Below are 27,201 nucleotides of genomic sequence, written 5' to 3' on the forward strand. Positions count from 1 at the left end.
TCTCCTTTGACATGTCTCTCACCCTCCCTCCCACTTTCCCAGTCACTCAGTCAGTAGCAATAACGCACCGGCTGATGTCGGCACAAAGCAAAGTCTCTCCAACACACACGGACACACGGACACAGACACACGTTCTCATCCACAAAACACCCTTCCTTCCTTTGGGCTCCGCGCACACCTGAGAGATACTTGAAGAGTCTGGAAGAGAGGCGAGCGGAGAGGAGAGACCAGAAGAGAAGAGAGCAGATAGATAAAAGAGAAGAGGAGAGAGGAAAAGTGGAGAGACCATTGGGGGACACTGTATTTCAGGTAGGATTCCTGTAGATTTGCTTTACATTTCTTTCTTTATGAGTCGGTTGTGTTTCTCGATATTTCTGGGGATATTAACTGCAACTGCAAATGCTGCAGTTCACTCAACTCCAAGGCTTTTTGAGTGATTTACCAGTCTCTATGTTGATCTCTGGTCATGTTTGTTTAAAAAGGTTACTGTGCATCATGCATGTGTGTATATGCGTCTGCTGAGAGAACATTAGTATTACAGATAGATAGATAGATAGATAGATAGATAGTAACTTTATTGATCCCTAGGGGAAATTCAGGGTCCAAGTAGCTCAAAGACATAGAGACATCACACATAACATACACATAATAACACTAGCAGGATTATCAAAAAAAAAAAAGAGATCTTGGTAGAAAGGACCTATAGCAGCATAGAGATAAAAATGCAACAATAAATAATATGGACATTATACTGAATAATGTAAACATTGGGAGATGAACACAAATAAACAGTCAATATTAAGGTTGAAGTGCATTAGTCCCAGCTGAGGTAGGGAGGGGCTGTGCAAAGGGCTAACATAGCCAGTAAATATTGTATAAAGTGAGATAAAACAGTGAGGTAGGGACAGTGGTCGAGAGGGTGAAGACTATGCAGAGAAGTCTATCTCAATGCCTTTTCATTGACAGATTGTACAGTTGTATAGCCCTGGGGACAAATGATTTGTTCAGTCTGTCAGTTTTGCATGTCAGTGAGTGTAGTCTCCAACTGATCAAGCTCTTCTGTTGAATGAAGGTGTTATGGAGTGGATGACTTTCATTGTCCATGATGGTGAGTAGATGGTGAGTACCTACAACAGGAGATAGTTGCCAGCAAAGGGAGATAAAGTGCTTGCATAGCTTAAAGGGAGAGAATCATGGAGACATCTGGAACGTCAGGTCAAGAGAGAAATAAAGTTCTGAAAATATGTCATAGCATATCAGGGCGTTCTTCACTTCTATCCCTTGTCCTTAGATGACTCGAGTCGAGTTGCCACAACAAGAGTTGCTGTTACTGTCTACTGTAGGTTTTGTTACCGTCCAGAGAGAAGAAAGGAATGCAGACACAGTACAGATGTAGGAAACTAAGAACGAATGGAAGACATAAAAAGGAAAAACAAAAGTAAGAAAAAAGGATTTGTACCTGGCCCCAGGGGGGGGGGAGCGAGAGTGAGTGTCGCCCACGTGGGTGGTTTTCATGACCTATGCTCTGTGTGGACAGAGCGGGGAAGGCCATGCTGTTGGGTACAGATAAAGGGTCAGAGATAAGGGAGAAAGTGAATGAATGGACCTATTGTCCCCTCCTCCCACCGGCCACTCAGATCCTCGTGGTGATGTGAGAGATGTTAGAGAGTGTAACGATTATGTGCCGTGTGTAAACAGATAATTTGTTCATGCCGCCCAAAGAACATAAAACACACGATTCACTGGTGGTTCGATAGTAAGAAACATTTTTTTTGTGAAACACTTTCTTTGTTAAAAACATGAAAGACTTGATTGCGTCAGGCTGCTCTGCTCCTCCGGGCCACTTCCCCCTGTGTCTGGTAACTGGAATATAATACGTCCCCACTCCTCACACTAATTATGAATCTTTAATAAGGGGCCATATCAAAGCTTTGCAGTTTACAAGCGATGTAGTATTTTTAATTTGGAACGCTTTACCAAGGTGCCTATAGTGACTGAACATTATTTTTGAAATATGTAAAATTACATTGATATGCGGTACATATATGCTTATATTAATGCTATGTTTATATGATGTGTGTGTGTCTCACACCATGTTGAGAGAGTACATTATGGCTATTTGGGCACAATAATAAACTTAGCTGGGAAACAGGTGTAAATAATGCATGGCCATTATTTATGAGAATAGTGCATATGTCCACCGAAGCAAACTAAACCAGACACACGCACACACGTACAAACACACAAACACCCATATGGATTATTTCTCTGTCACACAAACACACACACAAATACACATACACACACACGCACACACATGCACACATACACCCATTCATATGAAAGAATCCATATGGATTCTTTCACTGTCAAACACACACACACACACACACACACACACAGCCACACATATACACACACACAAACACACACACACACACACACACACACAGCCACACATACACAAACACATACAGAGAACAAGAGAAAACCAGAAACACACACACACACATATGCATACATGCCTGCACTCTATGTATTATCATGGCCTGACTCTGTATGTGGGAATCTGTCAGATATTTACCTGAGATGTGATTAGGCATATAATAGTGACATTCTCCAATCTGCTCATCATCTGCCTAACATGACTATGTGAACAGGGCAGAACGTCTCAATGCGCTCCGTTTGATGGCCGGTCGGTGCTAACTGTCTGGTCTATGAGGGCCATTAGAGATGAGATTCATTCAAATGAGTGCGCCTCATTACCGCCGCACGCTTCATTTAGAAGAGTTTTTTTTAAGGAGAACTCAGAAATAGCTAGTTCTTCATAAAGTTTCCCCAGTGAATAACACAATTTGTTGGAATTTAGCTTTGGGCGAAAGCTAAAGGCTACCAGCTGTTGAACCATCCAGAGTTGTGAAAGGAAAAATAATTTAGGTATCTCTTAGACATCAGACTTGAAAGGTGTGATTTTATGTTTTATGATCTAATCAGATCATACTTTGTGTTCATTAGTGTATTATATCAATGAATAAGGACGAGGATACATGGCTGCAGGGCTCCCATGTACCTGTAAGATAAACAGAGGTGGTCGATGTCAACTGAACTTGACATTACTGGAACTGTTTGTCAGGAGTTCATTAACATGGCAGCATCAGTCAGGTAAAGGTCCACAGTGGTCCTGTCAACAGGAAAGCACACCTACGCATTATACACACACAAACACATACACACACACACACACACACACACACACACACACACACACACATACATACAATCATATATGAATGCAAACAGCTACCACACACACACACACACACACACACACACACACACACACACACACACACACGTATACACACATCTACCACACACACACACACACACACACACACACACACACACACACACACACACACACACACACACACACACACACACACACACACACACATACATACATACATACATACATACATACATACATACATACATACATACATACATACATACATACATACATACATACATACATACACACACACACACACATATGCACAAACACACATGCATCTACACACACACACATACATACACACACACACACACACACACACACACATGCACAAACACACATACATCTACACACACAAAAAACACATACACACACACACACACACAGACACACACATAGACACACACACAAACCAAAATGCATACATGTACATGCGCAAAACATTCATACACACACAAACAAGTGCATGGAGAGAATGTCAGGGTGGGGCCGTCACAAACGGTTCCACCAGAGCCAAAGTGACAGGAGCCCCCTAGCATCAGACAGATGGAGGGAGTCCCGGACACACACACACACACACACACACACACACACACACACACACACACACACACACACACACACACACACACACACACACACACACACACACACACACACACACACACACACACACACACAATGGTGGATGGCAGTTTAGTTCTGGTATTTTATAAGCTTGTCAGCATGATAAGTGTGTCAGTGTGTCAACCCTCTAAGTCAGAATATCACTGTGTGTGTGTGTGTGTGTGTGTGTGTGTGTGTGTGTGTGTGTGTGTGTGTGTGTGTGTCCCTGTGTCTCTGTGTCTGTGTGCAGCAGTGGGCTGTGTTTTTCCTTCAGAGCACTGGATGATTGGGAGGTCCAGCACTTGTCTGAGATGGACGGTTGCTGGTCCCTGTAGGCTCCTTCAGGCAATGACCTGCAAGCAATCCATGAGCAAGGCACAACAATTCACCACTCGTTCAGTGAGTGTGTGTGTGTGTGTGTGTGTGTGTGTGTGTGTGTGTGTGTGTGTGTGTGTGTGTGTGTGTGTGTGTGTGTGTGTGTGTGTGTCATTGAGATGCATTCAATGCACTTTTGGCATAGTGAAAGCACTCTAAGTCTAAAATCAATCAGCCCAAACTCTTTCGTATTGACTTGTTTTTGTCAGCAACAAATGCATAACACAGCCCACTCACGTCCTTCCAGCAAAACAAACCAGAAGGTCAAAGCAGATCATGTAGAGCAAGTCCCATGCAACCAGAACAGTGATCTTTGCCGTTATAGCCTACAGTTGTATGTGGAAGAAAGAGTGGTTTGCTTTTATGGTTGATTCATTTAGTCAATTATCTGAAGACATAAGAGAATGTTTTGAATTATTAATCAGGGAATATTATGTCCATTCAATTCAATTCAATTAAAAAAAGCTTTATTGGCATTGGAAACAAACGTTAACATTGCCAAAGCAGGTGAACAATTAGGAGGTCAATGTATAAAATGTTAAAAACTAAATATTTATGCATATCAAATATTTAGACTATTAAATAATCTATATATATATAAAAAGTTGAGTATCTCCTATAAACAGATAAATTAAAGATACACTGTGCATACACAGTATTGTTTTATGTCTCTGACTGTGAAACAATCAGCCTTTTAGCACAGACGGAGAGCTCAGGTGTGGAGAAAGGAAAAAAGGGAGAAATGGGGGTTAAGAAAATAATGACTTTATCTTTGATTGGCTTAGATGGCTCAGGGAGCGTGCATGTTTGTGTATGTGTGTCCTCTGCACTACTCTACTCTATCTTTTCGTAGGAGTACATCTGGGCACCAGACAAACAACTCATTCATGTTGACAGAGTAGAGCTCAGTGGAGTAGTGTCCCTGTTGGGACAAAACCACACCAACTGTGACAACTCTCTCTCTCTCTCTCTCTCTCTCTCTCTCTCTCTCTCTCTCTCTCTCTCTCTCTCTCTCTCTCTCTCTCTCTCTCTCTCTCTCTCTCTCTCTCTCTCTCTCTCTCTCTCTCTCTCTCTCTCTCTCTCTCTCTCTCTCTCTCTCTCTCTCTCTCTCTCTCTCTCTCTCTCTCTCTCTCTCTCTCTCCTTTTATTTCCCTCCACTGTTCTTCAATTACTCCCTCTCCGGTGCCTGTAACCCCAGGTGAGGTGGATATGAACTGGCGTTGCTATGGCAGGCTGCTATGTGTTCACCAAACTCCTGTTCCCTTCTGCTCTCTCTCTCTCCTTCATCTCCTTCGTGTCCTTCATCCTAGAGCTCTCTTTCTTATACACCTCATGTCCACCCACCGTCACATTCCCTCTGCATGATCTGTTAATGACCTGCATTCACTTTGACACCATCTGCTGTTGTTTTGTTTTTCATTTTTCGTTTTTAATTTGTCTTTTGTTATTTCCTGTTGTTTTTCACTTAGCCTGTTGCCGACGATTGTAACCTAAATACAACCAGAGGTCACAGGCCGCATGATATTGGGGCTCACTGGCGCGTGCCAATATTGAATAGACACAACTACAGCCCCCCCCCCCCCATCTGTCCTCATGTCCTCATTCTCATTCCGGATTCATATGGAGACACGTGTCCTTTGTAGTGCTCACACGCACACAGACACGCGTGCATCCTAACATAGGCTTGGGTGTGTAAGTACACCAAAACTCCAACGTCCTTCTTAATGAACACACGCGCGGGGTCCTGGTTTGTGTGTGTGTGTGTGTGTGGGAGAGAGGGATAGAGCGAGATGGGTGTATTGTTTTGATGACTGCTGGAAACCTGTACTTCCTTAAAGCCAATTCAATGGCTGTTGAAATTGTGTTATGTTGTGATATAGTGCATGGGATGACCCTCAGACAGACAGACAGACAGACAGACAGACAGACAGACAGGCCGACAGGCACACAGACAGACGGACAGACAGACAAGGATACTCTTTGTAGTACCTTTCCAAATAAAAATGGCATACATTGGGCACTGTGCCGGCTGCCATGTAAATACAAACACACACCCAGACAAACACACACATACAAACACACACACACACACACACACACGTGTCCACACACACACACACACACACACACACACACACACACAAGTAAACACACACACACATACACACTCATCCTTGTTATCTGTGCTCCACACACACACATACACATATACAGACCCAGACACACCACAGTGGGGGTGAAAGCTGCCCCAGCGTTTGATGCGATTGACCCAGATCTGGAGGAACTGAAGACGATGCTGTGGTGGGGTGGAGCTCCCATGGGTTTGGCACTGGATGGTGGTTGGGGTGGGGGGGATGCTGTATGGTTGAGGGATGGGGGGTTGCATTGTTAATTCTCAAATTCTCTCATTTGAATTTATTCTGGGACCAGTGGAGAAGGGGAAGAGGAGGGGGGAGGGAGTAAGGATGAAGATTGTGGGAGAGAAATTGGGGAAAGAGATGGGGAAAAGAGATTGAGAAAACATACAGAAGAAAATCCTTCTCTTTAGGAAAGAAGGGATGACTTGAGATTGTGTCTTGTGTTTTCATTTATTTTAATTTATCTTCACATTAAAGTGTTAGTAAACCCCTCTATTGGCAGGAGAAGCTCCCCCTATGAGTTTCGATAATGCGATCTAAGCAGTCGTGACAGTCGTGGGGGGGGCGTTGGGGGGCGTTATCAAACTATGTCAAAACCCACATCCCTCTCCTCACTTGAGCCACGGTTTACAGCCAATAGAAAACTCGAAAAATGGAAATCCGTTAGTAGCCAGAAGAAGCCGACTTCTTGAATCTTACATCGATTTAATTTTGCTGTCCAAAGGACCATTCTTTCTTTAGCTTTCCAGACACATAAAGTATTTTCATTCTGCTAGCCAACGATGGCACCTTCCTTTGTTGGAGATGGAGTGTTGATTGTTACCCCATATATTTGTGCCCACATCCTGAGAATCTATGAAGATAGATAGGAGTCATTAATTGATCCCAGATGGGACATTTTGGGAAAAGAAGAAATAAAGAAGAAAGAAAAGTTACTAGGACTGAGATCAGCCCCCCCTTCTTGTCCTCTGAAATGGCTTAATTTCCATAGATTAGGACCTTCCATATGTTGCTTAGGCAGTTGATGAAGATAGCACGGGTGTGTGGGGGGATGGACGTGTGGCGAGTTGGGGAGGGCGAGGTAAAGATGCAAGATAGAAAATTAAGGAGCATGGAGGACAAGAAAGAGAAGGAAAAGAAGAAGGAACCGAAGAACTCTGAGAGTTTAATCTAATGGGCTCAACTGCGATACTGTAATATTATTACTATTACTATATATATTGCTCATATGTAATATGGCAAACGGGGGAGGCTACGGATTTTTACTGTTTGCCCCCCCTTACCAGGAACAATATAACAAAAACACACATGTGTGTACCAAAATACTTCATCCAGTGTCCTTCTTTGTAAAGTATAGACGAGTTATCCTACAAGCACTTTGCTCGCTGCACTTTGCTCTTTGCTTTTTATCCTTACTAAAAAATAAAAATGTGCACTTAGGCTCAGAGAGCACGATGGAGAACCGTGCTGTGTGTCTGCAGGCACACTGGCAAATATAGCCCACCCAAAAGTTTGCTTAGACACACACACACACACACACACACACACACACACATACAGGTACGGGTGGTTTATAAGGTCTTTTTTCCCATACCAGTTCATACCATGGTTTATGGAGGCACCACTTTCCTGTGGTTGTAGAGAGCTGTAACAAACATTAAGCTGGTACTTCTGAATTTAGAAAAATTCCCCACTATTCAGAATTCAATTCTAGTAAAAGAATCTGGAGATATGAAGGCCTGACATTCTACAGGACTGTGAGGACGGGGCGGGAGGAGGCGTTTCCAGACATGAATATGACTTAGGAGGACCATCCTGGTATATCGAGACATTACAAACACACACACACACAAGCCTATTAAACCCTTAGTTGTGAGGACCAACCTGCTATAACTGGACATCACTCATACACATACACAAGCCTAGCAAACCCTTAGTTATGAGGACCAACCTGCTATAATTGGACATCACTCATACACATACACAAGCCTATCAAACCCTTAGTTGTGAGGACCAACCTGCTATAACTGGACATCACTCATACACATACACAAGCCTATCAAACCCGTAGTTGTGAGGACCAACCTGCTATAACTGGACATCACTCATACACATACACAAGCCTATCAAACCCTTAGTTGTGAGGACCAACCTGCTATAACTGGACATCACTCATACACATACACAAGCCTATCAAACCCTTAGTTGTGAGGACCAACCTGCTATAACTGGACATCACTCATACACATACACAAGCCTATCAAACCCTTAGTTGTGAGGACCAACCTGCTATAACTGGACATCACTCATACACATACACAAGCCTATCAAACCCTTAGTTATGAGGACCAACCTGCTATAATTGCACATTACCTATACAAGCCAAGAAGCCAAGGACCAAAGGACTGAACGACTTCATACCTCTTGTCCTGACCTCTGTGCTTTTACATCTGAAAGTCATCACTGACCCCGTGTAGTTTGCCTACAGAGCCAACAAGTCTGTCGGAATTGCAGTAAACTTGGCCCTTCACTACATCCTCCAGTTGCACCTCCAGTCATCGGTCATGTCTGATGGTGATGAGTCTGCCTACAGATGGGAGATTGACAATCTGGTGACTTGGAGCAGACAGAACAACCTAGATCTCAATGGCCTAAAGACAGTGGAGATGGTTGTGGACTTCAGGAAGAACTAAGCCTCACCTGCCTCCATTACCCTCGGTGCCTCCACAATTGACGCAGTGGAGTCTTTTCGCTTCCCGGGGACTACCATCTCCTAGGACCTCATCAAGAAAGCCCAGCAGAGGATGTACTTCCTACGGCAGCTGAAGAAATTAAACCTGCCAAAGACAATGATGGTGCACTTCTACACTGCCTTCATCGAGTCCATCCTCACCTCTTCTATCACCATCTGGTTCGCTGCTGCCACTACCAAGGACAAGGGCAGACTGCAGCGTATCATTTGATCTGCTGAGAAAGTGATCAGCTGCAATCTTCCATCCCTCCAGGACCTGTACAACTCTAGGACCATAAAGCGTGCAGGTAAGATTGTGGCTGACCCCTTCCACCCCGGTTACAGACTCTTTGAGACACTCACCGCTGGCAGGAGGCTGCGGTCCATCAGGACCGAAAGCTCTCACCACAAAGACAGTTTCTTCCAATCCACTATTAGCCTTATCAACAAGTTCTGGAGGCCCCTCTGACACTGACTCTCTCCCTCTCCCCATCCAGATAGACATGCTACATTAACGTAGCATCTTCAGACTTTCTGCATAACATTAACAGTCTTTATTTATTTGGGACCACTTCAGCCTGTTGTATATCTGCACATTTATAGAATTCTGTGAATACATTGTAAACTCTCACTGTTACATGTCATATACTTGCGCCTCAGTTTGCACTACAGCTCCTTCGTTGTAGAAGATTTTGTATATATGTTTATATTGTTTAGATTTTAATACTTGTTTTTTTATCTTCCTATATTTTTTACTTAATGTTTATTCTGCACTAACTACACCAAGTCAAATTCCTTGTGTGCAAACCTACTTGGCAATAAACTTCTGATTGAACTGATGAGTCTGAAGCCTATTAAACCCTTAGTTGTGAGGACCAACCTGGTATAACTAAACATTACCTATACACAAAAATCCATAGTAAACTAGCTCAGCCTTGATCAATGGAACAGAGCACTAATTGTTGGGCAAGTTTTAGTTCTACAGTATGATTTTGCTGAGTTCAACCTCTCTAGTTAACATCTGTAAACAATGACAACCTCAGTAATATGAGAAATTGATTTATTTTAAAAGGGATAAAATGGGCATTTATTAAACGAGTGGCTGACATGCTCAGCAGCTTTAACTTCTGCCCGAATTTCTCTTGTTTTACATTCACCTTTTCAAGGGTTGTTCTTATTGAAATTGTGTCAGCAACTAGAGGAAAATAAATTAAATGTTAGATCACAATTTCTTTCAATGAAAAATACTTTTATTATAATGAGACTTTGAATCTTTATAAAACATTCTATAAAAGTTTAACATAACACGTATGCATAGAATTCAAGTGCAAAAAAGGTTCAGAGTAAAATAATTGATAATATAATAAAAGAGCACAATAGTCAGTCAATAACAACAAAAAATTCGGGCAATATCTACTAGTATTACTAGTACTGCTCAAAAGTACTGCTCAAATCAAACGTAAAAAAAAAAAAAAGGGCTCTATGCGACTTGTTTATTTTTAAGCCCCCTGTTCCTCACAAAATCCCTGATATTTTGAAGTTCTATGCTGCAAAACAGGATCTTCAGCAAGCCTGCACTGCTCACACTCCAGTTTGGATGCAAGGTGTCCCTTAGAAATATGAGTTCCAAAGTATTTTGTGACTGTTTTGACTTCACTTTCACTCCGGCTTTTTCACATATCTTCTTGACACTGCCAATCACAAGAACATATTTTTCTTGCTTAGATTGTGAAGATATCCAATACAGCTAAATAGTTGACTTTGTTTTTATATGTTCTATACAAATGTAATGTTCACCACTGTAATAGAATAAAGTGTTATTCAATTACAGTGGTATATGAAGACAGCTGACAGACACGAATGGACGACTCAAAAGACACAACTAAGATCTAAACTGAACAAATACCATCAACGCAACACAACCAGCATGCCTTGGGAAACCACACAGATAGGGTCTTTCCAGAGGATATAAGATGAAGTATATTAAACCTAATTCAATTTAGTCAAATTCTTTCTTGGGTCATCACCTCAACTGTGCTACTGCACTGTTGTAACTGTAGAAAAGCAGCTTTTACCTTGGGAGCTGGTGACCTCCTGGGTTTTCAACTGTTTTGTTTTTCCTGCAGAAAACAAGAAATGCTCTTTTGAGAATAGCTTGTACACACTACAAACCATTTGTGGAAAAGTTGCTTAATTTTCAAAGCCAAATTATAATATTTACAGTATACAGACTGAATAAGCTGTATCTTACGAGAAGTAGACACTATAAGATAAAAAATCATTGTGGAAGTGAACAGCCAGTCCCTCTGTATGGTGCTATGTGTTTTTGCAACATGCTTACAAGTGTCAAAATGAACAAACTATAAAAGATCGCTCACTTAGCTAACAAAGTAAATGGTCTTCTTCACAGTATCCCCAAAGTTACAACACATAAAAGACAATCTTCTTTTACATAGGCTGATAAGACTCTAGCCCTGGAGGAGCTGTAGATGTGTATAAATGGAACTCCCACCTGAGGCTGCATTTATTGTTTTGTGACAACATTGACAACAATTTGTGACAACAATTGACATCATTTAAATAAATTTCTTTGCATAGCATGTTCAAAACTAAAGCATTTTTTAATGTGCTTTCAGTGTGTTCAAGATCATGGCACAAAAAATGTTTCATCAAAAGCAATTCATCAGCGGTACGTTTACTCATCCACCTCAGATTTTAGCGTTAAACTGTGACTTGGAGACCGTTTTCAACACTTTCATTTAGTCCTTCTAGTTGCAGAAAACGCTTGTGCTAGGCTAGCGCAAGTCGAGGGGATCTGCTAGCCTGCCAATAAAAACAGTTTTACCCACTCCATAGTACACCCGAGGCAAACCAATTATAACGCCAGACTGTCTATGTAAATGTCTGTGTTGATAGAATAATGTTAGAAATAAAACTATCCTTGTATCGCAATGATCACATTACATTTTGGGGGACTACTTTCTGGTAAAGGTAAACAGAGAAGCACACTCCAGGTAAATATCAGTCCGCCGCTATAAACTAAATGTAATGCGATGCAAGGGTAAGTTTATTTCTAACATTATTCTATCAACACAGACATTTACATAGACAGTCTGGCGTTATAATTGGTTTGCCTCGGGTGTACTATGGAGTGGGTAAAACTGTTTTTATTGGCAGGCTAGCAGATCCCCTCGACTTGCGCTAGCCTAGCACAAGCGTTTTCTGCAACTAGAAGGACTAAATGAAAGTGTTGAAAACGGTCTCCAAGTCACAGTTTAACGCTAAAATCTGAGGTGGATGAGTAAACGTACCGCTGATGAATTGCTTTTGATCAAACATTTTTTGTGCCATGATCTTGAACACACTGAAAGCACATTAAAAATGCTTTAGTTTTGAACATGCTATGCAAAGAAATGTATTTGAAAGATGTAGGTAACTCCAGTAAGAACTTATCTATACTTAAATGATTGTTTAGCTGAAATTTGTCTCAAACAAAAGTAGAAACAAAAGATAAAAATTTGTGACAATGATACTCACATTTACATGTCAAAGCCAAGCCATTTTAGACTGGAGACGGGTCCACTGCAGTCTTGACAATGGCACTAAGAATAAATAAATTAAAATAATAGTTACAAAATTAACTACACAACATTTCTGCCACGACTAATATTTGAGATCTAAGCATTTGAGGCATATGTCAATTAATCTTTGAAGCAGAATATGATATGAATGTGAAGGTTATGATGCTGCTATATTGCCACCTAAAGAACAAACTTTGAGTCATATATGAAGGAATACGATGGCCCTCACAAGGAGAGCTGTCCTTACAACTCAGTTTAGAGATGCACCACTGACACACAAGTGACACAACTTACTCACACAATGGGCTCACCTCTATTCAAATTTGACAAGTTATGTGCTGTCCTTACAAGACACACTGCGACCTGACAGCCCTTAACCTTATCAGGTATTTTCAAACATTCCACCAGCTTCTGTCTGACCCAATGTGCAGAGATACTGGAGTGCAGTGTTTCCCCTATATTCATTCAGATTACTCTAGATTACGAGCGCCACTGCTGAAATTTCACAAGGTCATTAATGTCAACGTGCTACTAAGGATTTTTACTCACACTGTGTGAGCACAATGACAAAGCGTTATTTTGGACTTTTGAGTCATTAATTCGCGCAGCAAATCATGTCGGACCCTCCTCTCATTCTTCAGAGGACATTTACGAAAAATGTAACGTTCATGCTTATAAACGTTAGAGTAGCGAGTAGCATGAGTAGCGTAAAGTCAGCATAATGTAGAGTAGCGTAGCTCCTTATGGAAATGTGCAACAAGTGAGCGAGCAGAGAAAGTGACTAAAGTGATAAAAGCGAACAGAGCAGCAACAGCACAGAAAGAGATTAGCAGGAAGTTGGCAGAACATGTAGTTTGTCAGTTAATAAATGCTACAGCTTCTGAAGCCAACAGTAACAGTACGTTTTTAGCTGCTGAGTAGCATTAGCTACATTAATTAGCTGCTTGTCATTACTATGTGTGTGTGTCCAGAGGAGCAGAGAGAGATGCAAGGAGAGGTTAGAGGAGAAGGATCTAGAGAATTTTCCACAATGAATATAGTTCTTACTTCATACAAACGAGTGTCCATCTAAAAACAGCCCAGTGCAGTACTTTGCCCTAGCCACCTGCATCAAACATCTTGTGAGTGTGTGAAAGAATATATTCTAATACTCACTTCATCAGCTGGCGTGTCAGACGTTGCACTGCTGAGTGTCAGAGCCTTGCTCGTCTCACCACAGAATTCCTGGAGATAAGAGATAGGTGCAAATAAAACAATTGGAATAGTAATGAACAGTAATAATGAATTGTCATGCAGCAATTATTGTGCTACAACACTGGCAATATGTACAACAGACATCACATTGCAGCAAGTAGGATATACGATGGTCCTCACAAGGAGAGCTGTCCTTACAACTCAGTTTAGAGATGCACCACTGACACACAAGTGACACAACTTACTCACACAATGGGCTCACCTCTATTCAAATTTGACAAGTTATGTGCTGTCCTTACAAGACACACTGCGACCTGACAGCCCTTAACCTTATCAGGTATTTTGAAACATTCCACCAGCTTCTGTCTGACCCAAAGTGCAGAGATACTGGAGTGCAGTGTTTCCCCTATATTCATTCAGATTACGCTAGATTACGAGCACCACTGCTGAAATTTCACAAGGTCATTAATGTCAACGCGCTACTAAGGATTTTTACTCACACTGTGTGAGCACAATGACACAGCGTTATTTTGGACTTTTGAGTCATTAATTCGTGCAGCAAATCATGTGGGACCCTCCTCTCATTCTTCAGAGGACATTTACGAAAAATGTAACGCTCATGCTTATAAACGTTAGAGTAGCATGAGTAGCGTAAAGTCAGCATAACGTAGAGTAGCGTAGCTCCTTATGGAAATGTGCAACAAGTGAGCGAGCAGAGAAAGTGACTAAAGTGATAAAAGCGAACAGAGCGGCAACAGCACAGAAAGAGATTAGCAGGAAGTTGGCAGATCATGTAGTTTGTCAGTTAATAAATGCTACAGCTTCTGAAGCCAACGGTAACAGTACGTTTTTAGCTGCTGAGTAGCATTAGCTACATTAATTAGCTGCTTGTCATTACTATGTGTGTGTGTCCAGAGGAGCAGAGAGAGATGCAAGGAGAGGTTAGAGGAGAAGGATCTAGAGAATTTTCCACAATGAATATAATTCATACTTCATAAAAACGAGTGTCCATCTAAAAACAGCCCAGTGCAGTACTTTGCCCTAGCCACCTGCATCAAATATCAAACAAAGAATATATTCTAATACTCACTTCATCAGCTGGCGTGTCAGACGTTGCACTGCTGAGTGTCAGAGCCTTGCTCGTCTCACCACAGAATTCCTGGAGATAAGAGATAGGTGCAAATAAAACAATTGGAATAGTAATGAACAGTAATAATGAATTGTCATGCAGCAATTATTGTGCTACAACACTGGCAATATGTACAACAGACATCACATTGCAGCAAGTAGGATATACGATGGTCCTCACAAGGAGAGCTGTCCTTACAACTCAGTTTAGAGATGCACCACTGACACACAAGTGACACAACTTACTCACACAATGGGCTCACCTCTATTCAAATTTGACAAGTTATGTGCTGTCCTTACAAGACACTGCGACCTGACAGCCCTTAACCTTATCAGGTATTTTCAAACATTCCACCAGCTTCTGTCTGACCCAAAGTGCAGAGATACTGGAGTGCAGTGCTTCCCCTATATTCATTCAGACTACGCTAGATTACGAGCGCCACTGCTAATGTCAATGGGCTACTAAGGATTTTTACTCACACTGTGTGAGCACAATGACACAACGTTATTTTGGACTTTTGAGTCATTAATTCGCGCAGCAAATCATGTGGGACCCTCCTCTCATTCTTCAGAGGACATTTACGTAAAATGTAACGCTCATGCTTATAAACGTTAGAGTAGCGAGTAGCATGAGTAGCGTAAAGTCAGCATAACGTAGAGTAGCGTAGCTCCTTATGGAAATGTGAAACAAGTGAGCGAGCAGAGAAAGTGACTAAATAAAACAATTGGAATAGTAATGAACAGTAATAATGAATTGTCATGCAGCAATTATTGTGCTACAACACTGGCAATATGTACAACAGACATCACATTGCAGCAAGTAGGATATACGATGGTCCTCACAAGGAGAGCTGTCCTTACAACTCAGTTTAGAGATGCACCACTGACACACAAGTGACACAACTTACTCACACAATGGGCTCACCTCTATTCAAATTTGACAAGTTATGTGCTGTCCTTACAAGACACACTGCGACCTGACAGCCCATAACCTTATCAGGTATTTTGAAACATTCCACCAGCTTCTGTCTGACCCAAAGTGCAGAGATACTGGAGTGCAGTGTTTCCCCTATATTCATTCAGATTACGCTAGATTACGAGCGCCACTGCTGAAATTTCACAAGGTCATTAATGTCAACGCGCTACTAAGGATTTTTACTCACACTGTGTGAGCACAATGACACAGCGTTATTTTGGACTTTTGAGTCATTCATTCGCGCAGCAAATCATGTGGGACCCTCCTCTCATTCTTCAGAGGACATTTACGTAAAATGTAACGCTCATGCTTATAAACGTTAGAGTAGCGAGTAGCATGAGTAGCGTAAAGTCAGCATAACGTAGAGTAGCGTAGCTCCTTATGGAAATGTGCAACAAGTGAGCGAGAAAGTGACTAAAGTGATAAAAGCGAACAGAGCGGCAACAGCACAGAAAGAGATTAGCAGGAAGTTGGCAGAACATGTAGTTTGTCAGTTAATAAATGCTACAGCTTCTGAAGCCAACGGTAACAGTACGTTTTTAGCTGCTGAGTATCGTTAGCTACATTAATTAGCTGCTTGTCATTACTATGTGTGTGTCCAGAGGAGCAGAGAGAGATGCAAGGAGAGGTGCGAGGAGAAGGATCTAGAGAATTTTCCACAATGAATATAGTTCATACTTCATACAAACGAGTGTCCATCTAAAAACAGCCCAGTGCAGTACTTTGCCCTAGCCACCTGCATCAAACAAAGAATATATTCTAATACTCACTTCATCAGCTGGCGTGTCAGACGTTGCACTGCTGAGTGTCAGAGCCTTGCTCATCTCAGCACAGAATTCCTGGAGATAAGAGATAGGTGCAAATAAAACAATTGGAATAGTAATGAACAGTAATAATGAATTGTCATGCAGCAATTATTGTGCTACAACACTGGCAATATGTACAACAGACATCACATTGCAGCAAGTAGGATATACGATGGTCCTCACAAGGAGAGCTGTCCTTACAACTCAGTTTAGAGATGCACCACTGACACACAAGTGACACAACTTACTCACACAATGGGCTCACCTCTATTCAAATTTGACAAGTTATGTGCTGTCCTTACAAGACACTGCGACCTGACAGCCCTTAACCTTATCAGGTATTTTCAAACATTCCACCAGCTTCTGTCTGACCCAAAGTGCAGAGATACTGGAGTGCAGTGTTTCCCCTATATTCATTCAGATTACGCTAGATTACGAGCGCCACTGCTAATGTCAACGCGCTACTAAGGATTTTTACTCACACTGTGTGAGCACAACGACACACAACGTTATTTTGGACTTTTGAGTCATTAATTCGCGCAGCAAATCATGTGGGACCCTCCTCTCATTCTTCAGAGGACATTTACGTAAAATGTAACGCTCATGCTTATAAACGTTAGAGTAGCGAGTAGCATGAGTAGCGTAAAGTCAGCATAACGTAGAGTAGCGTAGCTCCTTATGGAAATGTGCAACAAGTGAGCGAGCAGAGAAAGTGACTAAATAAAACAATTGGAATAGTAATGAACAGTAATAATGAATTGTCATGCAGCAATTATGGTGCTACAACACTGGCAATATGTACAACAGACATCACATTGCAGCAAGTAGGATATACGATGGTCCTCACAAGGAGAGCTGTCCTTACAACTCAGTTTAGAGATGCACCACTGACACACAAGTGACACAACTTACTCACACAATGGGCTCACCTCTATTCAAATTTGACAAGTTATGTGCTGTCCTTACAAGACACACTGCGACCTGACAGCCCATAACCTTATCAGGTATTTTGAAACATTCCACCAGCTTCTGTCTGACCCAAAGTGCAGAGATACTGGAGTGCAGTGTTTCCCCTATATTCATTCAGATTACGCTAGATTACGCGCGCCACTGCTGAAATTTCACAAGGTCATTAATGTCAACGCGCTACTAAGGATTTTTACTCACACTGTGGGAGCACAATGACACAGCGTTATTTTGGACTTTTGAGTCATTAATTCGCGCAGCAAATCATGTGGGACCCTCCTCTCATTCTTCAGAGGACATTTACGTAAAATGTAACGCTCATGCTTATAAACGTTAGAGTAGCGAGTAGCATGAGTAGCGTAAAGTCAGCATAACGTAGAGTAGTGTAGCTCCTTATGGAAATGTGCAACAAGTGAGCGAGAAAGTGACTAAAGTGATAAAAGTGAACAGAGCGGCAACAGCACAGAAAGAGATTAGCAGGAAGTTGGCAGAACATGTAGTTTGTCAGTTAATAAATGCTACAGCTTCTGAAGCCAACGGTAACAGTACGTTTTTAGCTGCTGAGTAGCGTTAGCTACATTAATTAGCTGCTTGTCATTACTATGTGTGTGTGTCCAGAGGAGCAGAGAGAGATGCAAGGAGAGGTGCGAGGAGAAGGATCTAGAGAATTTTCCACAATGAATATAGTTCATACTTCATACAAACGAGTGTCCATCTAAAAACAGCCCAGTGCAGTACTTTGCCCTAGCCACCTGCATCAAATATCAAACAAAGAATATATTCTAATACTCACTTCATCAGCTGGCGTGTCAGACATTGCACTGCTGAGTGTCAGAGCCTTGCTCGTCTCACCACAGAATTCCTGGAGATAAGAGATAGGTGCAAATAAAACAATTGGAATAGTAATGAACAGTAATAATGAATTGTCATGCAGCAATTATTGTGCTACAACACTGGGAATATGTACAACAGACATCACATTGCAGCAAGTAGGATGACGTGTTGTGTAGGTGCTTTTTTCACACTATAACCAAAGACAACAAGTGGCTGTGATTTTACAAAACACAACTTGCCGTTTTATTTTCTGTTGAGGCTGTTTTTTTTGTCTTGGACGTTTGGGGTTCCTTATGTGGTGCCTGCAATTGTACAGAGGAAATGTATGCTATTGTCATATAATTTCTCTATAAATCTGACCTTTTTGTACATCATATTTCATAATTTACAGGGATGTGTTGATTCACAACATATATACACTACAATACATTATTTCACTCTAACAACTTTGACTGCTCAAGCCCCCCAAATTACTGATTACTCATTGTCTGTTGCTCTCTTACCATTTCAGTGTTTCCCATAAGTTATGAAAATAAATGAAAATTAAATATATTCCTACATGTATTTTATGTAGGGGGACCATATTTTGATTGCCAAAAAATAGGAACCTCGAGACACAAATTTAGACAGGTTAATGAATAAAGTACCGCAGTATTCTGTGCAACGCGCCAGTCAATTCAAGTACATTTAAGTACAATTTTGGTCCCATGGAGGAGGCACATAAATGACGTAACTTAAACGCTGCTGCTTATGTGTATGTATGTATATATAGCACAAGACTGTAGCCCACTGTTCTTATGGTTTCCTCGACGATCGTGTGAGGCATTGGAGCAGTTTTTAACGCAGCAGTTATTTCCAGGCATTGTTAAAACAGTACAGAGTTGCATCAACCTCCTCTGCTAGCAGCTACCGCGTCAACAACAACGCAAAGCTCAGCTGCACTCGGAGGGGCGTACCTTCCAACATGGCGGAAAGGGGAGGGGCTCTGTGCCGTGACGACAACTCCTCATTCTCCATGAGGAAAATAGCCTACTATTTCTCTAGATAGCCTCGTCAAATTACAGTGGTGCCAAATAGTGACTTCTCACTAAATAAACCATAGCCTACTCATTTGACTTATTTGATTGTCACGATCATGAACGTGATCGTGTTATCTTTCACATACTAACCTGTCGGTCTTTAAACTCCTTGTACAACTCTGCGTGCTTGTCGGCTACGCCAGGTTACGCCAGGTTCGAGCTGTTGGCTCCCTTTGCTTATATTTGTTTGTAGCACTGACGAGAAACAGGTCTCGGTTCCTAAGCAAAATTGAATATACGACTGCACCCAGCGTCTCTATTAACGTTGTACCAGAAAACACCGTCTATAACGGAGACTCTCGCCCGCCCCTCCCTTGGTGCTTACCTGCAGCTACACGAGAGCGAGTGCCACTGCCCACTAGTTAATCACTCGCGGATAATTTTCTCAGACGGATAAAATAAAACTTATTATAAATGGCCCACCAAATGAAGCCTATTTGTGGGAAACACTGCATTTACCTAGTTTATGCTATATAGATGCTGTATATTTTAGGTGTGTTAAAACGTGCTTTCATGCTTGCCCTCTTCGCTGCAGGTAATAGCCACTGCCATGTACTTACCGAGGAAACTAGGTTAGAGCAAACAATTCACTGCTCACAAACGGCTGGCACAAACAGCCAGTAAATTAAAATATTACCATCCCTAGATACATTTTTATTGCTAATACATTTATAGTTCGTCAGTATCACTTACCAATTTTGTTAATCCAAGTTTCTGCCTGGGGCCATGGAAAAATGCACACTCTCTCCGGTGCCACTTCGCGCCAGTAGGTGATGGACAACTCAGCAGCCAAATCACAGATCAGAATCTGCCTGATTGACGTCAGCTTCAGCCAATCACTGATCAGGTGTTCAGCCAATGAAAGGCTCTCATTCAGTGTAACCCGATCAAGAAATGTGTATGGAGCTGCGGTACCACAAACCAGCAGTAGTAGGCGATTATACACAACGGGCACACACACACACACGCTAGAAATCAGGTCAACCGTAACTATGAGGACAATTCGAGAAAAAGCGGGAGGGAGTTATTTGCATCATGCTAAGTGCTTCTACGCTGCGAGACTTATGAGGACATCGCAACTGTCCTCACAATTACGGTATGTCCTTATAAGGTCGGTGCGTAAACGGATGAAATGTCCTCATATACCGGTGAAACCAACGCACACACACACACACACACACACACACACACACACACACACACACACACAAAACATACACCTTTCCGAATTGCGCATAACGGTGGCATCTGCTTTTCACAGATAATTAGCTTCAACTCAGTCTCCTGCTCTGTCTCCCCAGCAAACTCTCCTCTTTGTCATTATCGAAAACCTATGCTTCATTGACAAGCCTGGCATTGTCGTCCTTGTTGTTGTTGTTGCCAATATCCATGCAGGCTCATTTGAATCAAAGGAAGCAAAACACCAGGCAGACAATTGCAATGATTTATCTGAGCCTCATTAAACAGGGACACAGAGTACTAGCTCATATGGTGATGACAAACCGATACCCAGCTGTTACCCGCTGCTGAGCTAGTCAGCCATTTTGTTCCACCATTACCGCCAACCCCACCGTGATTCACAAACACACAGAGATAACTTTCTATTGGGAATTACATCATATCATGTTTCTGGTGCTTTAGGCAACGATATTTTCTCCCACAAACCAATAAGTATAACTTTCCACTCCACTTGCAAGTTGCAAGTTTAGATAGATACAAGTTTAGATTTTGCTTGCAAGTTTAGATAGATACAAAATTCTCCAAAAAAGTTACAAAGTTTCTTGAATAAGAAGATTTGAGGGAAAGAAGTGAGCCTGTGATGAACTCACGAGGAGCTGAGAGGTTGCCTACGGGCGAGCTCATTAGCATTGGAGCCACATTTGTTTGTTGCCTAAAATCTGCACAACAGTAGTGTTATTATATATACAGTATAATACACAGGCTGCCCAGAGTACATACATTACCAACGGGAGCTGACACAGACACCGCGACGTCATGGTTGAATTAGGCGAGGTGGAACAGAGGAAGAGGTGAGATGCAGACGGGGCCCGGGGGGAGCTGGGAGACGAGCAGGAAGCACGACAGCAGGGGAGCATCGCGGCGCAACGCGCTGCAGCCCGGGAATTGTGAACCCACTGACATTTGTCAAAACATACATACGACAAAACACACAGCACTTTTAAGAGAATGTATCGGCTGACTTTTGTGTGCTACAAAAGAAAATCGACAAATAAAGGCAGGGAAAATATCTCTCTATCACCACCAACAACACACACACACACACACACCTCCAAAACACGTTTTAAGGTAGATTCCGTTTACGTGAATTGAGAATTCAGCCGTTTGCCAGAGCACTTCCCGAGCAACATTTCCAAACCGCCACAGGCCACAACAACCACATCTTTATAAGACAGCCGCCACATGTATAAATCCAAAGAAGGCAAAGAGACATTTTCATCCACTTATACAGTTTTGGAAGAGACTAAACAGACACAGATGCTTAGGCAGCGTGCTTTACATGCAACTACGTCAGCTGCATCCGTTTGGTCTCTCACCTACATTCTTAATAGGGCGAGGTCACCAAATGAGGACACATACACATACACATATGTCCTCTGATGTGAGCACTAGAGGACATTTTGACCGCCAGGGGCCTGCAGAACCCTGCAGGTCCAGGTTTCTTACTCACTCCCTGAAGGTGCAATTAGTTCCTCGCCACAGGAACCATGCTAGACAAGTTCCTCCCCTGACCCTGAACATCGCTACACTAATTAATAAGTGGGTTGTGTCAAGGCAACAGCAACAACAATAACAACAGCAGGATATCATAGCACAATACCTCCTTCTGTTCAATCCTGAGGTTAACCTTCATGAGCTGTGATGCATGTTGACTATTGCTTCTGTAAAGATATGGTTAATCTTGATGGAAAACATTGGTCAAAAGGTTCTACTGTAACCTATAGCATTGCTGACTAAAAGGCAACACGGTATGAAAATGTTATCAGCACTAATAGCTTTGGTATAGTTTATAGTGCACACAATAAATCAAAAATATGGGAGCCAACATTGTGAGGCCTGTGAGGCCCAAAATTGAGGAAGTCAGGTTCTGAGTAACTTATTTTCTAAGAAAGATGAGCACAAACATTTAAACACACAAGATGAAACCCCATTCTCCGTTATCGTTGCTAAAACAAACAGAGACAACCCAAAGCAAGAGCAGACAATAGGCTACACTTTCAAATGATGAGGCCTTGGTTATTAAGGTAAAGGATAAATAAAGTGTACGGTAGGCTAATATTGCAACAGCAGGCTACTGATTTAAAGCAGCCTAATATAAAATTAAAACTAAGCCATAGGCTAGTTTACGGAAGAGGATTAGGGACTGACTTTAATCTCAGAATTCTGAGATTAAAGTCAGAATTCGTAGAATAAAGTCAGAACTCAATTTTATTTATTATGTGTTAGCCGCAGACGTCATTGCATTACAAATTAGCTATATTATCGTAGCTGCCTGCTAGGGTTAGCCCTAACCCTAACCCTTTTTTTTGGGGGGGGGGGGGGGGCTACGGTGCTACGCCCCTGGCTGACCTTACGTCAATACATCATCAATATCCCCCTAGTAATATTTAGCTAATACCCGACACACAATCTCGTAAACAAGCTCAAGAATGAAGCAAAACACATGCTTATCACAAGTTGAACATTAGAAATATGATGCGCTAGGAAGTGAAATATGCTACGAATGTGAGCTTTATAAATATGAAAAATTTCAGCACAGCGCATATGAGGGGAGGGGGGGGAGGTGGACTGGGCCCCTTTGGGAATGGTAAACCTCATTTTTTAAAGTACTTGCCTCCCTGGTTCAGATGTCGATGAATATTTTAAATTCCTTTGGCCATAATCATAACCACTGCCCTATATCCAGGGCCTATGGGCCTCTGAATGCATTAAGAGAGCATGGACATAGTCATGGCTCGGTCTGAATACATTTAAACGGTCTAAGAATTTGCAGAGCAAGCATGTGCAAAAGCAGTAGTGCTTAACTTTGCACTTATATATCCCCAACCTGAGTATGTTGACAATGCTTCCTTCCTTCCACTGAGGAAATTCTAAATTATTAACAGTGTGGTTATTGTAACGATTTGGGATCTCCTTCATCCTGTACGGCTTAAGTGAACCCCAATGTGGACTCTATTTATGATTTATAGATAGGCCTATTTTTACGGTAGAGTTGATAATAACATTTTTACATAAGGCCTATGAACAAAAAAACACAACATCAGCAGCACAGACATAATATTGTTATTTTTGGCTTTCGACGTCAAATAAATGAAAACAGTTAATATATGTGCCCTGCTTTGTTTCCATTTCCTGCAGGCTTGCGGCCTGAGGACCTCTGCTCTGTCGCCCCCTGTTGTCAGTTAACAAGCAGGACCAACGGCTTGCCCCTCTGGGAGCTGCATAAGACCCACCCACACCCCACCCGGTGTGTTCCTGTGGTTGTGTGTGTGTGTTCTTGGACCCGAGGTCACCATGTTCTGGACTGTGGTCTTTGCGCTGCTGTTTCTCCTGCTGGAGACTCAGCTGTGTCTGTGCTTGCGGGAATTACGCAACGGGGGTTCCAGATCCACCAACTTCATGACGTCACTTTTTTCACTGACATCATCATCGTCATCTTCCTCGTCATCCTCCTCTTCCTCCAACCACACCCAGCAGCGCCTGCCGGGCGCTATAATCATCGGCGTGCGTAAGGGCGGCACCAGAGCTTTGCTGGAGATGCTGAACCTGCACCCAGATGTGGACGTGGCGAAGGCTGAGGTAATGGAAAGTCCCTGATGGTGGCTTTTACTCAGACACTTGTAAAACCGTTCTGTACAATAAGCGACCAGGGTAGTATCTACACAATCAGGTATGTGAATGTTTCACTAAAAGCTTTCACATGCTGCCAGGCAAGACAATGTAACATCACAATTGCGCAAAGTCTCCAAACCAGGTGGTTCAAATATAAACAAGCTTTTAATTTTTACCGCAAAATTATGTCTTCTAAACATGGGTTCAAAATGCCCATTCCTCATGTTAAATGTAAAATCAGTACATCAGCACTCACAATGGAGGAAATGTTTTTCATAAAGAGCCCATTTCTTTCTCAATCCTATTTGTTAGGTGCATTACTTCAACGTGGAAGAGCATTACCAGCAGGGGCTGGACTGGTACCGGGCCCAGATGCCCTTCACCCGGGAAGGGCAGCTCACAGTGGAGAAGACCCCTGGTTACTTCGCCTCACCCCAGGTCCCAGCGCGGGTTTGGGACATGAACCCGGCGGTGCGCCTGCTGCTCATTGTCCGCGACCCCGCTGAGAGGCTGGTCTCCGACTACACCCAGGTCCTCCACAACCGGCTGGAGCGCCACAAGCCCTACCAGGCCCTGGAGGAGATGCTGCTCCACCAAGGAGACATCAACCCAGAGTACAAAGCACTGCAGAGGAGCCTGTACCACCAGCACCTGGCCCGCTGGCTCGAGGTGTTCCCCAGGGAACAGATCCACATCGTGGACGGCAATGCCCTGATCCGAGACCCCTTCCCTGAGCTGCAGAAGGCGGAGCGGTTCCTGGGCCTTCCGGCCAGAATCAGCCCCAGCAACTTCTACTACAACAGCACCAAGGGGTTCTACTGCTTGCTGTCCGCGGGTCACGACAAATGCCTGGATGAGTCCAAAGGCAGGCCACATGCACCGCTCAGCGCGCAGGCCTTCAGGAAGCTCTGTCACTACTTCAGGAAGCCTAACCGGCTGTTCTTCGGCATGGTGGGGAGGTCCTTCTCCTGGTGCTGACCAATCAAACACAGAATGTAGGGCGGTGAATGCAATCTTCCCTAGACAATGTTGAACGCAGGGGTGAGGGCTGGCAAGCGGACATTATACTGAGCCACACTGGGTCTAGAGAATGGACGAAAGACCAACAGAACAACTAATGACAACATTGTGTCTGAAGAGGGGTTGTTAAATTCAGAAAGATAGATCAATAACTTTGCATGTGTTTTCAATTAATTACTTAGATCATCTGAAATTAGGATGCTTTTTTTTCTGATACAAAAATAATAGATATTGAGGAAACTGATAAAGACCTCGGACAGAAAGAGGACTGTAAGATGCACTGATTTAACAGTGTTGAAATGGTGACTTGTCGAAATGAAGTTTAACTACTTGCTCTGGTATAAGCTTGATGCCGCATAAAACACCAACCTCTGTGAACATTATGATTAATACAATAGTTAAAAACTTAACCAGCTACTTAAGTTATTACCTTAACTGTAGTTATGTATGACATCAATATTTTTCATGCTATGTTGACTTTATAATTTTTTACTACTACGCTGATGTTTGTTCTATTTTTAGACTGCTTGAAAATAATACTAGCTAATTAGTTAGGCACTTTTTTACATTTGCTTTGAAATCATGTGTAAATAAATGGATGTGTATGTTTTCTAAGATGTTGTTAATAAATGTTTTTCAACTAAACAATGTTTTATTTCCATCATTACTAACAACTATTGACTGTAAAGAAACTGAGATAGAATCCCTACATGTAATGAAGGCAATATAAAAAAACTAGCAAGGAATTATTGTCTTCTCTAGTCTCGCAATCTCTTTACAACATACTGATGTCATCAAAAGGAGTCTATGCTTTGCCTTTCACCGCACGAATGCAATTAGCATCAGGTCTGATAAAACAGTGCTATGATTCCACATTAAAAAAGATTCAATGTGCCACATCAGAGGAGTCAACTGCCCACATAATGCAACTGAAGACCTGGCCTCTCCTTGTCATCCGCCCACCTGCGCCAAGGTGACGGCAACAGGGAGTGAGATGTATGCATAAACACAAATGATATCCTTCCCCTTTGAAGATGTGAGGCAGCCACTTCTTTCATCCGCTTCTTTTACTGCCTTGCTCCTCCTCCGAGTATGTTGTGTCATGCAATAACTAATCACTGCGGAGAAATCTTCTTTACAGTGAGACGGGTACCAAAGCCTCATTCTTTCCCTGACTTTTCGTCGACCCCTCGCCTGTTTACTTCTTTAGTCATTGTTGCAGTACATAAAATCACTGCTCTATTTGTGAACTCAAACATGGTTTCCTGCCATTCATATTCTAAACTCATGTTTATGTTATGGTTAGTTACAAGTGAGCATTTCGCTTCACGTCTGCAAAACTGGGGTACTTGCACTTCTCATTCTATAGCGGGGGACCTCATACGGTCATTATTCTACATTCCAAAAGGTCATACTTTACATATATCATATACCGTAACTGGTGTACGGTTTAAGATGTGAAAAAGGCTTTTAGTAGTACTTATATAGTAGTCCCTTAGTTGCACTTGTTTACAAGCCGACACTCAACTAGTTTGATTCAGCAAATTTTGAATAACGATATGAACATCACTACCACCTGCTGGTGCATCATATGCTTACAAGATAAAGCCACAATTTG

The 27,201-nt window shown here is 42.3% G+C and overlaps 1 protein-coding gene across 1 annotated transcript; it reads left to right on the plus strand.

Moving 5' to 3' along the window:
• On the plus strand, window positions 1-26,199 carry hs3st1l2 (heparan sulfate (glucosamine) 3-O-sulfotransferase 1-like 2). The gene is made up of 3 exons (XM_084467925.1): window positions 1-309; window positions 24,090-24,530; window positions 24,876-26,199. The coding sequence occupies exons 2-3, from the start codon at window positions 24,246-24,248 to the stop codon at window positions 25,539-25,541; spliced, it is 951 nt and encodes a 316-aa protein (XP_084324051.1). The 5' UTR covers window positions 1-309; window positions 24,090-24,245; the 3' UTR covers window positions 25,542-26,199.
• Window positions 26,200-27,201: the final 1,002 nt, after the last annotated feature.

Source organism: Micromesistius poutassou (assembly GCF_964030765.1).
Source record: "Micromesistius poutassou genome assembly, chromosome: 5".
NCBI classification, from domain to species: Eukaryota; Metazoa; Chordata; class Actinopteri; order Gadiformes; family Gadidae; genus Micromesistius; species Micromesistius poutassou.

What these genes read in the sequence shown, in the direction of transcription:
- hs3st1l2 (XM_084467925.1), top strand. Translation starts at nt 24,246, where the DNA reads ATGTTCTGGACTGTGGTCTTTGCGCTGCTGTTTCTCCTGCTGGAGACT. An exon ending in TGGACGTGGCGAAGGCTGAG is followed by an intron (nt 24,531 to 24,875) that starts GTAATGGAAAGT and finishes CCTATTTGTTAG; the next exon opens with GTGCATTACTTCAACGTGGA.